Genomic DNA, 13,894 nt, shown 5'->3' on the forward strand with positions numbered 1-13,894 from the left:
AAACATTTTACTTCAATTTTTAATCTCGTTATAGATGACTCGTGACTATTCACCAAATTGAATGTAATTTCTACTGTGTTAAACGAGTTTTATATGAGAGAGAGAGTACAAAAATGGTAGAAAAGGAAAACGATAGGAACCAAAAAAAAAAAAAAAAAAAAAAAAAAAAACAAGTTCTGCAATTATGTAGAGAAGTTATTCAATAGATTTGCCCTATAAGCCCTCTTATCATAAATACAAACCATCTCTCATAAACAGGTGGTTCCAATATTTTGTGGTGAAAGGAGAGCCCAATAAAACCGATCTATATAAAAAAAATTCTCCATTGTAATTTTGTTTGTAAAAAGACCAATTTGCCAATTTAGCTGCTATTCAATTACTATAAGTTGTGTACAACTAAGAATTGCTTTCCCTTTCAGCCAATAATAATAATAATAATTGCCTTCCCCCAAAAAACAAAAAATGAAAGCAATTACTCCACCCCATATACCTCCAAAAAAAAAATATTGATCTGTATTTCTAAGCTACCTTTGGTAAAGATGATCCTTTTTTCTCCACTGATAAGCGAGCTACTTCTTGTGCATCATCATGATTCAATCCTTCATTGAACTGGTCTCTGAGAAATTCTACGGCCATGAAAGTGAGAGCGGAAGCAGGAACATACCATGTAACTCTAGGGATGCTACCTCTAAACATTCCCTTTGTGCCTTCAGTCTTCCATATTTGACGAATTGTATCAAACCACCCATTATACCTAAGAGTTCACAACATTTTTATAATTTAAAAACATAAATAATTAACGGTTTGGACATCAATCATCAATCTAAACTCCATGCCAGAATACCAGGCCAAAATAAGACTAGGAATCCAAAATAAGACTCTGGAAATTCCTAAGAAACCTAAAACGAAGCATCTTGACATGCATAATATATTCTTGTCAGTGATGAGGTAAATCATGTTCTATAGCAAGTGTTCCCCACCCTGTCCTTCTCTGACATGTTGAAATGCTACTATCTAACAAACACTTCAAAGAACAGAGTGGGGCTGGAGAGCTGAAAATCATATGAATTTTTACAAAATGCAACGGATACCTCAAAGTAGACCCCTGCACTTGCAATCGTGTTTTGACAACATCTAAGGGAGTCGTTAGATATGCACTAAATCCTGCAAATTAGACAATAAATTGCTGTTCAGGTAAGAGTACTTGCTGAGTTCAATTATAGAGGCCTTCCAACTTTATTAACAGGCTAGGCACATACCTCCAGCTAATCCTCCTAATACAAGTCCCTCCAGGGAACTACTGACATGGAAATTTGAATTGGTACTCCATTTTTGCTTCCCATGCTCTGTCAAGTCTTTCAAGGCTTCATAAAACACAACCTGAAATGTGCATGCACCAATCACTACTGCGAAAACTGAATACAATTAAATGGGAAAAAAATAAAAAAGAAAGAAACAAGGAAAGAAAAAGCAGCAGCAGCAGTCATATCCATAGGGATTCTCAAAAATGTGGTACACAAAATTTTCTTATTTCTCAAACATAAAAAGAAGCAGCAGCAGCCATACCTACGGGGATTATCAATATATGGCACAATAAATTTTCTTATTTCTCAAACAAAATAGAAAGAGATCCTAGAACAGAGAAATAAATCACTAGAAAGATTTCGAGAAAGCAGTAGGAAACAGTATGCTCCCACCATTGCAATCTGATTTAATGGTCCATCAAGGCTTGCATCAGATCTGGGATAGTTGTACCCATCACCTAATCAATTTTATTAAGCTCCTAAGCCTCCACTTGCAGGAGTAAACAGGAAATCCAAAAACCCCTTAACAAGTTTGAATAATGTAAGGAGTACAAGCTCTTAAACCAAGCTTTTTTCTCTTTTATTGTTTCTAGAGCTTTTTATGCTAAGCAAAAAGCACTTTAACAAGTTTGACCAATATCAAGATTCACCTCTAGAGTAACAAACAAATCAGAGTTCTATGATATTCTCCATTTTATAACTCTAACTTTGAACCAACCTTAAAATAATTTTCTCCGTGTAGTTTGTTTCTGTAACAAAATAACTAGTACTATTTAAGCTCTATAGCAGCAAGAATTGGATATTTCAAGTATGCCAATTTCAAAACATTCAAAATTTTCACTTCAAACTTATTCCTCATGGGGAAAAAAAAAAAAAAAAAAGAGGTTAGCTGGTCAAGAATCTTCCATAATGGTTATCACTACATTATTTCATACTCTTCAAAATAACTGCACATGAAACATCCTTGTATTGAAATACAGAACCTTTTTTTTCCTGCACATCTTTTAATTCGAAATTTACATTAGTCATCAGTTGAAAGCCAGGTAATTAAGTAGTTCAGCACGCCAAAAAGGAACCTTTAAACTAATGCGACTGTTATAATTAAATTCATATACCATGAGACCAGCAAAAGGTACATCCCTTGCAAGTGTCGACCCATATCTGCCAAAAACCATAAAAAACTGACATTATGCAAGAAAATAATTGGGAAAACAACCTCAGACTAACTTGTTCAGTTGATACTCACTAAACAACATAAACCAATGTAAATGTGATCATGAATTACCCCTTTGGTATTAGAAATTTAGATTGACCCAATTTAGGATGTTCCCAACATGTATATACAAGCTAAAGTATGGTCAAGTGCCTACACAGATCACTAAAAAATATATTGTACAGAGGAGAGAGTGAGGACTACTTCGAAGATACATAATTTATTAACCCATATTGCTGCACATTAAACCTCCTTTCCAACTAGGCAACTACTGAAATTTTAAAAGGTAAGACTGTTAATCCTGAACCTCAGTGTTAGTAAATTAGGTGAAAAAGATAACACTGCAATAAGATTATATGGTTGATTTGAACAAATACCCTGCATATAATCCCTTTAGTCCCTGCTCCTTCCAAATTGAGCTGCCAGCCTGGAACATTCCGGTATAGTAATCATACATTTGCACACCAGGCTTCATAGAAACATTGGCTTTCATATCAATAGAACTCCATGATGTCCTTGTGCCTTGAACCTGCATACGTTGCTTCATCACTTCACATGGAACATACACAAAAGAACCTAGTGTATCTCCTGAAATGCATAAAGAAAAAGAAGATAGAAATACTGAGTCTCCTGAGATACAAGGTGGCTGGTGCGTGCGCAAACTAATTAAATCAATGATCCTTTTGGCATATATAACAGGTAACAGGAACAAAAGAGTGGCAGCTAATAGTCAGTAGTACACTAGATATCAACATATACAATGCACAAGAACAAGGACCCAAGTCCATAAAAGCAGTGGCAATCAAAATATGCATGTCAGAGAACTGGAGAAATAGTGCTAAGAGAAAAAAAATTAAACAGGCACATCACCAAATGGTAGGAGGGAAAAAAAAAAAAAAATCTAAGCATACAAAGAATTCCACATGATTTCAATTGGGCCATTGGGGTACATACGGAGTGAGTAACTACATTTTATATGCTGTCTGCAAAAAAAAAAAAAAAAAACTGCACTTTATATGCATCCAATACAAGAAGAAAGGTTATGAACATATGAATGCTAGAGCAGAACAATGAATTACATATTTATAGACAGGACTATCCAGCACATTGAACTGCACTAATATAATTGTAAGGCAAAAATATGAAATACAAGGCTCTTTAACCTTATAAGCAAAAACACCTCTGCTTAGACATGGGTAATACATTTCCTCATCCAGAAAAGCAACCATGTAATTATATGCTTAAAGTAAATGGATATCATCCAGTTCAAGAATAAGAGGACATCTAACATGAAACCTAAAGAATTTCCCAGCATATTTGCATCACCAAGCCATTCATCAATTTCAATTGAAAGGACAATTCCAGCAAATTCAAAGCATAAATGATAAATGTAACTGAAAAGCATCCTGCATACAATCAAATACAATTTAGATTGAACTTCACCGGTAAATTAATCCACAAGTCACAAGAAAAGTCTATCTTCCAGAGTCCCAAGCACAATTAAATAATTTTTTTAAGAGAAGTATGGTTATTATTTTTATGGGCATATGGACAGTTATTGAATGCTGCATAATGCTCATGTGCCTGGCATCCACCATGAATCAAAGTGAACTTACCAACAGCTCCAGCAATGAAATGGGACCAAAGACCTCCAAGGTTCGGATGTGATTCCTCAATCCATTTTCTGGTAGACTCTATGACACCAAAATATGTTGCTCCAGTTGCAAGAGACCCTGTAACTCCAGGAGCTATACCTCTATAAAAGCCTACAAGAAAAGTCAGTTCAGGAATACAACATAACCAGGTGAATGCATGAGCAGTATTAATATAAAAAATATATAGTAATTCTTCATTCCAGAGTCACAGAGCATATTATATATATAGTATTAAAATCATGCCATTACTTCAATGCAAAATAAATGTATAAATCAAAATCAAATTTCCTAATGTGGAAGCATAGAGTGATAGCTTAGATATTCACATCCCATACACTTGACATGTCACACACAAAGAATTAATAACTGCTAAAAGATTAAAAAATAAATAAATAAATAAAAATAATTATTTACCCCGTAATCCATCAGCAACCCATACTGTTCGTACCATCTGCAGTATACTTTTCTGGTTCTTCAAAATACACCAGATTATAAATTAAGTATAGCAATAGATTATATATCTAGAACATTATAAATCACAATAAATTAAGTATAGCAATAGCGTAATACCATCTATTGTTCATGATGATACCTGACTTCCACTAAGAATAGCTTGACTTTGAATGCGTGTCTTAATGGTGTCAATCGGATGCATCATCCCTTCCCCAAAAGCCCCAGCAACTGCTCCCCATAAAAACTCCCTCCATACTAACAATCAAAAGATTTTATAATTAGTCAGATAATTGCCCATCACTTTTTACACAAAAAAAAAAAAAAAAGGCAAAAACAAAAATAAAAAAATTCATGCCAAATAATCGAATTGGTTATATGGAAAGAAACAGAGTGGATTGGAAAAGCTTACTAAAGAACTGATTGTGAGTTGAGTTGCCTAAAGCTTGAGTTTTGCTAGAAGCCGAACTCTGAACCGCCATCAAAGCTGTAAAAAACAATGGAGCTAATACCCCTCTCTCCCTTTCTCTCACGAGGGTTTTGGAACTCTTTTTGAAATAGAAGGGGGCTCAAGCTTAACACTTCAATAAGGCTTTTTTGAAGACCCTTCAATTATTTTTATTTTTATTTTTTTTGGGTATTTGGCGCATATGCAACTCAATTATAAGATTTTCTATTTTGGCCTTTTAATTTGTTTTTTTATTTTTATTTTTTGATCTTTTAGTCTTTAAATTTCAATTTTTTATACACTTTCATCTTCAAACATTTTTTAATATTTTTTAATAAATTTGTGATATAAATTATACTTATCCAATACAAAAGAATTCGATGAGGTTACCTGAACTCAAAACTGCTAAAATATAAAATAATAATAATAATAATAATTTAAAAATTGATGGTGTATCAACAATTGAATTTTTTAGAAACTAGAATGCCAAAAAGTAAAAACTATAGACTAAAGTGCAAAAGCCTAATAATTGAGATGCATAGTGCTAAAACTTTTTTTTTTTCACTTTTTAAAGAAACATTAGCTATATTTTTATTTTTTCCAATTAAAATCTTCAATTTTAGTTTTAATTTCAATATGAGTATTGCATAGCTAATTTTTTTTTTCACATTATTGCATATTTAATTCTTATTCGATAATAGTTGTTACTAAAATAAATAAACATATAATTATAAGTAACAGGACCATAACTAAACTAGGAACGAACTAGATGGTCAATCAATGTAGTAAATGCTTAAAACATATATATATATATATATATAGATAGATAGTTAATATTTTAAAGAATGAATTATGATTTCGATCTAAAGAAACCAAAAAACCAAAGTATAAAAACCAAGAATATTTATAAACCAATTCATAACTCATAATAGCCTTCTATTTTGCACTACGATAATTTTTAATTTTTAGCAATTATGTACAATTTTGCTTGTGTCATTTTGTTTGTTTTTTTTTTTCTTTTTTTCTTTTTTTCTTTTTTTTTGGGGGGTGCCTATTAATCATAATAACAATTGATATTTAATTGAATGATTCATTTTATAAAATTTCAAATAGAAAATATTTCAACTAGACCTTTTGAGATATGCATTAATTCCAATTTAGTTTTTAAAAATTACAATGACACTTTTATAAGGGGTCTAAATGAAATTTTTTTGAATAATTTTTAATTTTTAGCAATTATGTATAATTTTGCTTGTGTCATATATATATATATATATATATATATTTTGGTGCCTATTAACCATAATAACAATTGATATTTAATTGACTTATTCATTTTATAAAATTTCAAATAGCAAATATTTCAACTAGACCTTTTGAGATATGCATTAATTCCAATTTAGTTTCTAAAAATTACAATGACACTTTTATAAGGGGTCTAAATGAAACTTTTTTGAAGGGAGTGCATCAAATAATAGAGGAAGAAAATGAAAACTATTTGAAACCTGAAAAAAGGTAAATGACATTTTGAAATTATATTTATCAAATTGCATTTAAATCATATCTCATAAGAGGTAAATGAAATTAACCCTTTCAAATATTAAACAAATTTAACTAAAATTTATCCTTATTCAATAATATTTTATAATAAAAAATTCGACAAATTTATGCTTAAACAAAATCAATTATTTCATTTAAAAGGATTTAAAGTGTCAATCTCTTATCATGCACCTATAATTGTGTTGGCTTTTAAATTTAAATAACTAATTACGTGGATGAATTAACAAAATTATGCCAAGGATGGAGTATTGTAGAGTGTGGAAGTGATGACATTCTTACCACAACTTTAGAGTGATACGAATCTAGGACGATTTGCGCCTAAACCCGTATTATATTAGTCTGAATCTCAATTAAATTCATTTCTTATGAAAACCTTAACCTCTAACCAACCTGTAATTAGAAATCTTGATATAATGAAAATACCACAATAGATTATGGAAGCCCTATTGATAAGTCAAAACTAAAACACTCACTCTTTAATGGTGTTTTAGGTGTTCAAAGAGAATAAAGAGAATTCTATCTCACAAATAATTTTCAGCATATTATTAAAGATGTGTTTTTCCTTAAAAATAAGCCCTTAAATAGGCTAAAATTACAAAGTAATAAACCCTAAAAACCTATAACAAAACTGGCTACCAAAAAGAAAAGGAAACATGTTGGTCAAAATTCACCTACTTTCCTAAACTAATTTGAATTAATTAATTCCTTTATTTTGAATTAGGAATTAATTAATTTACAAAGAAAATAATAAAATAATAAATTTCCTAAGTTGATTTGTTCAGCAAATAAATAAATTGAAACCAAATATAAGACTAATTTCCTAAAACAAAAGTCAAAATCAAATTAGGAAATTAGTTGACTAGTTTGACTAGTAAGATATCTTTTACCAATGTCCAGCTTTTTTGAGCTCCAAATCAGCTTTCATATGCCATATAGGATGCCAAATATGATTAATAATGATTCCCACACGTTATCCCTTAATTAGAATAAGTCAAACTTGCTTGAATAAAAAGAAAAGTCAAAGCTAGCGGCTAAATAGCACATTTTCGACCAAATTGAGATGTTGTCCGTACAAGATGGTTTTAGATGCTTTTGATTCTGCCTTGAGATAATTCCATGATCTCTTGGTGATATCCATGGAATCCAAGAAGTGTTGGATCCATTCGTTGCTGCCCGGAGTCCATATTTGCACTAAAACAGCTACCCATGTCCGTAACGACTTCCACCATTTGGATGCTTAAAACAAGCTTTGTATCTTTGGATATTGACAAACCCTTTTGAGAATTAATTACTCCTTGTATAAAAGCAGCCAGCTTGTTCTTAAATTTCTTGGCTTGAGTTCTAATGATCGGCCTAGTCTTCATCCGTATCAGGTCAACACCCCAACGGGTTGTCGGTTGTGCAGGTTCGGATGGATTCTCATCATTCCAGTCCTCTTGAAAAAGATTTGCCCTCAAATCTAGATCATCACCTACAGCAAAAGGAAATAAATCAGCAACAATAAATGTAGCACTCAAATTATACTCACCTGGCAAGTCAAGTTTGTAAGCATTTTCATTGATCCGTTCCAAGACGTGAAAAAATCCATCCCCTTGTGGCATAAACTTTGACTTTTGTTGTTGTGGGAACCTCTCCTTTCTTAAGCGTAACCAAACCAAATCTCCTAGGTGAAACACTATAACAACAAATCCTAGAAATACCAATTTATCTTTACAGAAATCATACTTTTTAAAGTTAACAAATAATCTCTCCCAAATTTTCAAATTTCTACTAAGTAAAGCTCTCAACAATGCAGATAAAATTTTATACAACAAAAGCATATTTAAATAAGCATCTTTATAAATCATGATCGGCAATGGTTTTTTACTCAAAATGGCTTTATTAACATCTCTAAAACTAAGATAGAAGTTTTTATTTTTCCTCTCTTTTCTTTCTTTTTCTTTCTCACTCACAGATCCCACTACTTTCACCTCACTCTAGGCTTTTCCTCCCTTTTCTCACTCTTGGCTTTAGCTTTGTTTTTCCACACAATTTGGGTTTTTGAATACTTACCTGGCTGGTCTTGTTCGGCTTTACCCCCTTGGGTTGGACTTGAAGCCGTGGGTGCCACACTAGTCCTTTCTTTGAGCTTTTCGGTCTTCCTCCTTTGTTGTATTTGAAGTTGGTTTCTAAATACCTCCTTGGGAGTCAATGATTCCAGCTTAACCTTTTTACTTTTAAATTTAAAAACAATACCATTCTCTTGACCATAATGTATAGTATTTTTATCAAATTGCCATGACCTTCCCCATAAAATATAACCAGCATGCATAGAAACCACATCACACAATACAACATCCATATATTTATCAATGCTGAATTTTGTTTGTTTACTTTCATCTCTCCACTATCATTAAGCCATTGTAATCTATATTGTTTGGGTTCTTTAATGGTTGTTAATCCTAATTTCTCAACCACAATATTACTAATTACATTAGCACAACTTTTACCATTAATTATCATATTACAAATCTTACCTTGGATTTCACATCGAGTATGGAAAATGCTCTCTCTTTGAATTTGATCCTCATCTTTGTATACGGTCAAGACTTTCCTACTCACCAAGCTTAATTCAACATGTGAAGCATTTCAGGTCTCGGCTTCATCTCCAAGTTCTTCCTCTTCTTGGTTTGTTTCACCCCCACTTTCTTCACTTTCTGATTTCAACTCACCATTAACTCTCAACACCATGATTCTCCTAGTCCAGTATTGGCTAGCAATGTGCCCTCACCCTTGGCACTTAAAACACATAATGTCATGAGTTCTAGAAGGTTTATGATCAGATTTACCTTCATTCCTTGGTGCTTGGATAGATTCGGCTTTAGCCTCCCTTTTTGGTTGATTGGTGCTTTCATCACCTAGCTTCGGTTTTGGCTTGTAATCATATGTGGGGTTGCTTCTTCAAGCACTTGGACTTGACCTCCCGCTGTTGGATACTCCTCCAAGCCATGTACTTGTGCCTCTCCTCTTGAATTGATTCTCAAGTTTGATAGCCACATGCAACATCTTTTCCAATTTCACATATTGTTGTAATCCCAATTGATTGGCTATCTCTCAATTCGATCCACCTAGAAACCGTGGCATGGTTGCTTCTCTATCTTCATTCATGCTCAATCTCATCATGAGCATCTCCATCTCCTTGTAATAATCCTCCATGGACCTACTACCTTGTGATAATGATTGGAGTCTTTGATGCAGCAACCTATGATAATAACTTGGTACAAACCTCTTTCTCATGGCTCCTTTCATTTGTCGCCAAGTAGTGATAGGTTCATCTTCAACTCTCCTTCAGGTACCTTACTCAATAATCCACCATTGGAGTGCACAATCACCAAACTCCAAAGCTGCCAATTTAACTTTCTTAGCCTCCAAATAGTTGTCACAATCAAATATCATCTCCATTCGCTCCTCCTACTCTAAAGAAGCTTCTGGATCACCTTTTCCATGAAAAGTGGAATGTTGACCTTAATATTTCCAAGATCATCATCCTCATTCCTTGCTGGTCTCCCACGGATTGGTCTTCCTTGGAGGACAAAAATATTATCCACTTCCTCTTCAAAATCATCTCCAAAATTATCTTCCCTGAATTCTTCTCTAGGTTGACCACGGCCTCCTTGATCTCGACCTCAGCCTCCATGAAATTCTTGTCTCAAATTCGGCCCACCTTGTGAAGTCTCTAACCCATCCATCCTTTGATCTATGTGGTCAAAACGAGCATTCATCCACTGTAATTGCTCCAAAACTGCCATCATGTTCGTGTGCTCACCTCCACTCCCTATAGCTAAGGAATCACCCTTGAATCCTACGGATTTCTCTTCATTAATTCTTAATGAGCCATCCACTCTCCTCATTCTTAAATCTACCATGTTAGTAAAAATATTGCAAAATAAAATAAATTCTCATTAAGATTCACTCCCTCATGTGTTTTACTCAAATAAGGTCTCGCGCTCGTGTTTGCACACTAATTTTGGCTTTTTAACCCTCTTTTAAGCTCATATTCTCTTGTCTTTTTCCACTCAAAGAATTATCAATAAAATAGCAAACAAAAATAATCAAATGCCGAGCAGAATGAAAATACCTATTCTCGGCTTTTCTAAGCTAAAACAAGGTAAATCACAAGAAAATTTTTGAAATAAAATAAAAGCTGTCCAGAATATGAATGAACCATTAATTCAAACATAAAATATAGAGAAAGAGAATCAAACACGAACAAGAATCAAATTGAACAAAAATATAGGATAGCTGTTGGTTGTTGTTCTTTGTAATTCAAGTTTTTGTATCAAATCCTTTAATTAATTTTAATCCAAATTATTTTAGCACTCAAGAATACAAATTTCCAGCAGCAATATAAAATTCTAGCAACTCCAAATATCACAATTTCCCAACAAATAAATTTCAAAATCCAAATTCAACAAATCGACCTTTTCTGCAGCTTTTTTTTTTTTTTTTTTTAATACTAGGCTTTTTGGCTTTTGTTTTTTCTTCTTGGTCTATTTTCTTTTTTTTTTTTTAATATCACAAATAGAAAAATGCAACATAGTTCCAGCAGTACCAAATACAACACAAACAACAACTTAAACTCTAACAAAAATAAAACCCGTGACCACAAATTACAAATTTGCAAATTTTGTAAATTTGTATTTGTTGCCGCAAATCCTTGTTCTTTTTTTTTTTTTTTTAATTCACTTACAGAACTTAAACACAACTCTAGTAGCAATAATCAACAACAAAAATTGCAGTACCAACAATGAAATTCCACCAAACCTGAGACCTCACTCCAATAATAACATTCAAATTGCACAATTTTTAGGTTATTATGCAATATGCTTTCAAAACTCTCTTCTTCTTTTTTTCTTTTTTCTTTTTGAATATATGAATGCAACTAATTAAGATTAAAACAGTAAAGAAAAATCAACACTAAACCAAATTAACAAGAACAATGATGAAAAACAACCAACAAACTAGGAAGCAAAAATACGGTAAAATAAGGAAACCTAATTTAACTAAGAATGAGATTTTCTTTTTTTTCTTTTTTAAATGCTGAACGTGTAGGAGTATGAAACAACCTTAACTTAATGTTAAAATTGTATAATAACACAAAAACAAATCAAGCAAATAAAGATAGATCAAACCAGAATAAAATTCAGCTCTGATACCAAATGATACGAACCTAGGACGACTCGCGCCTAAACCCGTATTATATTAGCCCGGATCTCAATTAAGTTCAAGTTCTTAAGGGAACCTTAACCCCTAGCCAATCTGTGATTAGAAACCTTGTTATAATAAAGATGCCACAATAGGTTATGGAAGTCCCATTGATAAGTCAAAACAAAATTAAATGAATAACGTTAAACTAAATCAATAAATATATAAAATTTTGAATAATACTAAGCAAACATATTAACTGTATTAAAAAAGTTGATTCTATTTTTTTTTTTTTGGGCCAAATATAGCTTTTTCCTACTAGCGGAAACTTGGCGGAAAATTGGCAAAAAATTAGAGGAAAACTTGCGAAAACTGACAAACTGGAGGTAAATGGCGGAAGTTTATCTTTTTCGCCAAGTTTCCTTTGTTTTTACTGTTTTTCGCAATTTTTCAGTTTTACACAAATTTTTGTCCATTTTCAAACCATATGCCGCCTAAATATCTTTAAAATCACATATAACAGCTCATAAATTAATTCCTTGCATACCCATATTAAATAAAAAGCTTAAAAATTCCAAAACTAACAAAAAATACAAGAAAAAAGAGAAAGAGAAAAAAGGAAAAAAACACATATTTCCTTACTTTCATTTAATAAGAAAAAAAGATAAAAATTTTACCTGAGTTTAGATATGAGAAAATACAAAAAAATGAGAGTGAGAGGAGATGAAATACAAAGAGTGGCCTGTTAGAGAAACCCTTACATGAACGGCTGTGTAGAGAAACCCGTTTGCGTAATTTTTAATTTTATCAAGGATACTTTTTTATCCAAGGTGGCTAGTTTTTAAAAAAAATAAATAAATTTGCTATTTTTCAAAAATTATGTTACGAAGTAGCTATTTTTCGAAATAACCCTGCAGACCCACATATAGACACAATCTACGCAAAGTTGGATCATTCTAAAATCCATTTCCTAGCAAATATGTAAATTCATAACACATAAATGCGGATTTCACACCCAAAAGAATAAAAAGAAAAAAAAAATTTGTGGATATTAATCTTAGGTACAATCCAATAATCAAAATGGTGATAGTTAGATATCTAATTTATATTTTCAAAAATTACGCATGAATATACTTGTTGATTTTCTTAGCGAAAAAGGGAAAAATAATAATAATAATAATAATATACTTGCCGATATATTTATCTAAACATCTTTTTAAGTATCATTTTAATTACACTTATAGAATACTGTATCATTTCTTTAATTTTGGCTCAATATTGTAAGGGTATTAATAATGTATTAGGTACCATAACTGTTTTTTTTTTTTTTTTTTTGATAGAATAGGTACCATAACTATTAGTGTCAATGTTTCACATCCTTTTGATGAGACCAAAGGTCGCCAAAGCAATGTGATCGTGAACAACTCAAAGCAATCCTAATTTTGCTTATAATCAAGTTTAATGTATAATATATGCAAATAAGTTATAGCTAAAATGTATATAAATTGTATTCATAAGCTTGATTTGGTGATAAACCTAATAGGAGTTCATCTCGAATTTCAAGTTCAAATTTTGGTTTTGGATAAATATGCTCTCTTTCTCATTTATAATATCAAAAAAAAAAATTGTATACAAATTAATCATATAATTGTTCGTTAAAAAAAAAAATCTTACAAATACAAATTTTTTTGTTTGATTCTACATTTATACAAAAAGAAAGAAAGTAAAATTGGGAGAAAAATATGGTTATTTAGAAATGAATATAAATTATTTGGATTTATAAATTTGTAATTGTATGAGATGAAATTTAATGATTAATACAAAATGAGTCACAATTTATTCATTCCCGGATCCTTTCATCTATCCTATTCAATTATTCATATATACTTCTTCTATTATGGTCTCTTAATAGTTTTTTAAAACAGAATTAAAAGGTTTGAGAAAAAAGGTCTTTTGCCAAAATAATAGAAATTACGTTAAAAAGAAATTATGAGGAAGTAGTTAGGGGGGAAAAAAAAGGGGGTCTGGGAATATAAATAAGTAGTATACTACGGAGAGAGACACACACCCCTGACCCTGC

General features: G+C 31.7%; 1 protein-coding gene across 2 annotated transcripts; it reads right to left on the minus strand.

Moving 5' to 3' along the window:
* Window positions 1–285: 285 nt before the first annotated feature.
* LOC107419042 (uncharacterized) lies at window positions 286–5,213 on the minus strand. 2 transcript variants are annotated; one of them, XM_048474213.2, is made up of 9 exons: window positions 5,035–5,213; window positions 4,765–4,880; window positions 4,587–4,638; window positions 4,134–4,283; window positions 2,895–3,105; window positions 2,420–2,465; window positions 1,260–1,380; window positions 1,092–1,164; window positions 286–754 (listed from the first exon to the last, which is right to left on the minus strand). In XM_048474213.2, exons 1-9 carry the CDS (start codon window positions 5,102–5,104, stop codon window positions 520–522), a joined length of 1,074 nt encoding a protein of 357 aa, XP_048330170.2. In that variant the 5' UTR covers window positions 5,105–5,213; the 3' UTR covers window positions 286–519. The 2 variants fall into 2 exon arrangements, with proteins under 2 accessions (XP_048330170.2, XP_048330169.2); XM_048474212.2 differs by having other exon boundaries at window positions 4,587–4,644; window positions 5,035–5,211.
* Between the last annotated feature and the right edge of the window lie 8,681 nt (window positions 5,214–13,894).

This window comes from Ziziphus jujuba, chromosome 2 (assembly GCF_031755915.1).
Source record: "Ziziphus jujuba cultivar Dongzao chromosome 2, ASM3175591v1".
NCBI classification, from domain to species: Eukaryota; Viridiplantae; Streptophyta; class Magnoliopsida; order Rosales; family Rhamnaceae; genus Ziziphus; species Ziziphus jujuba.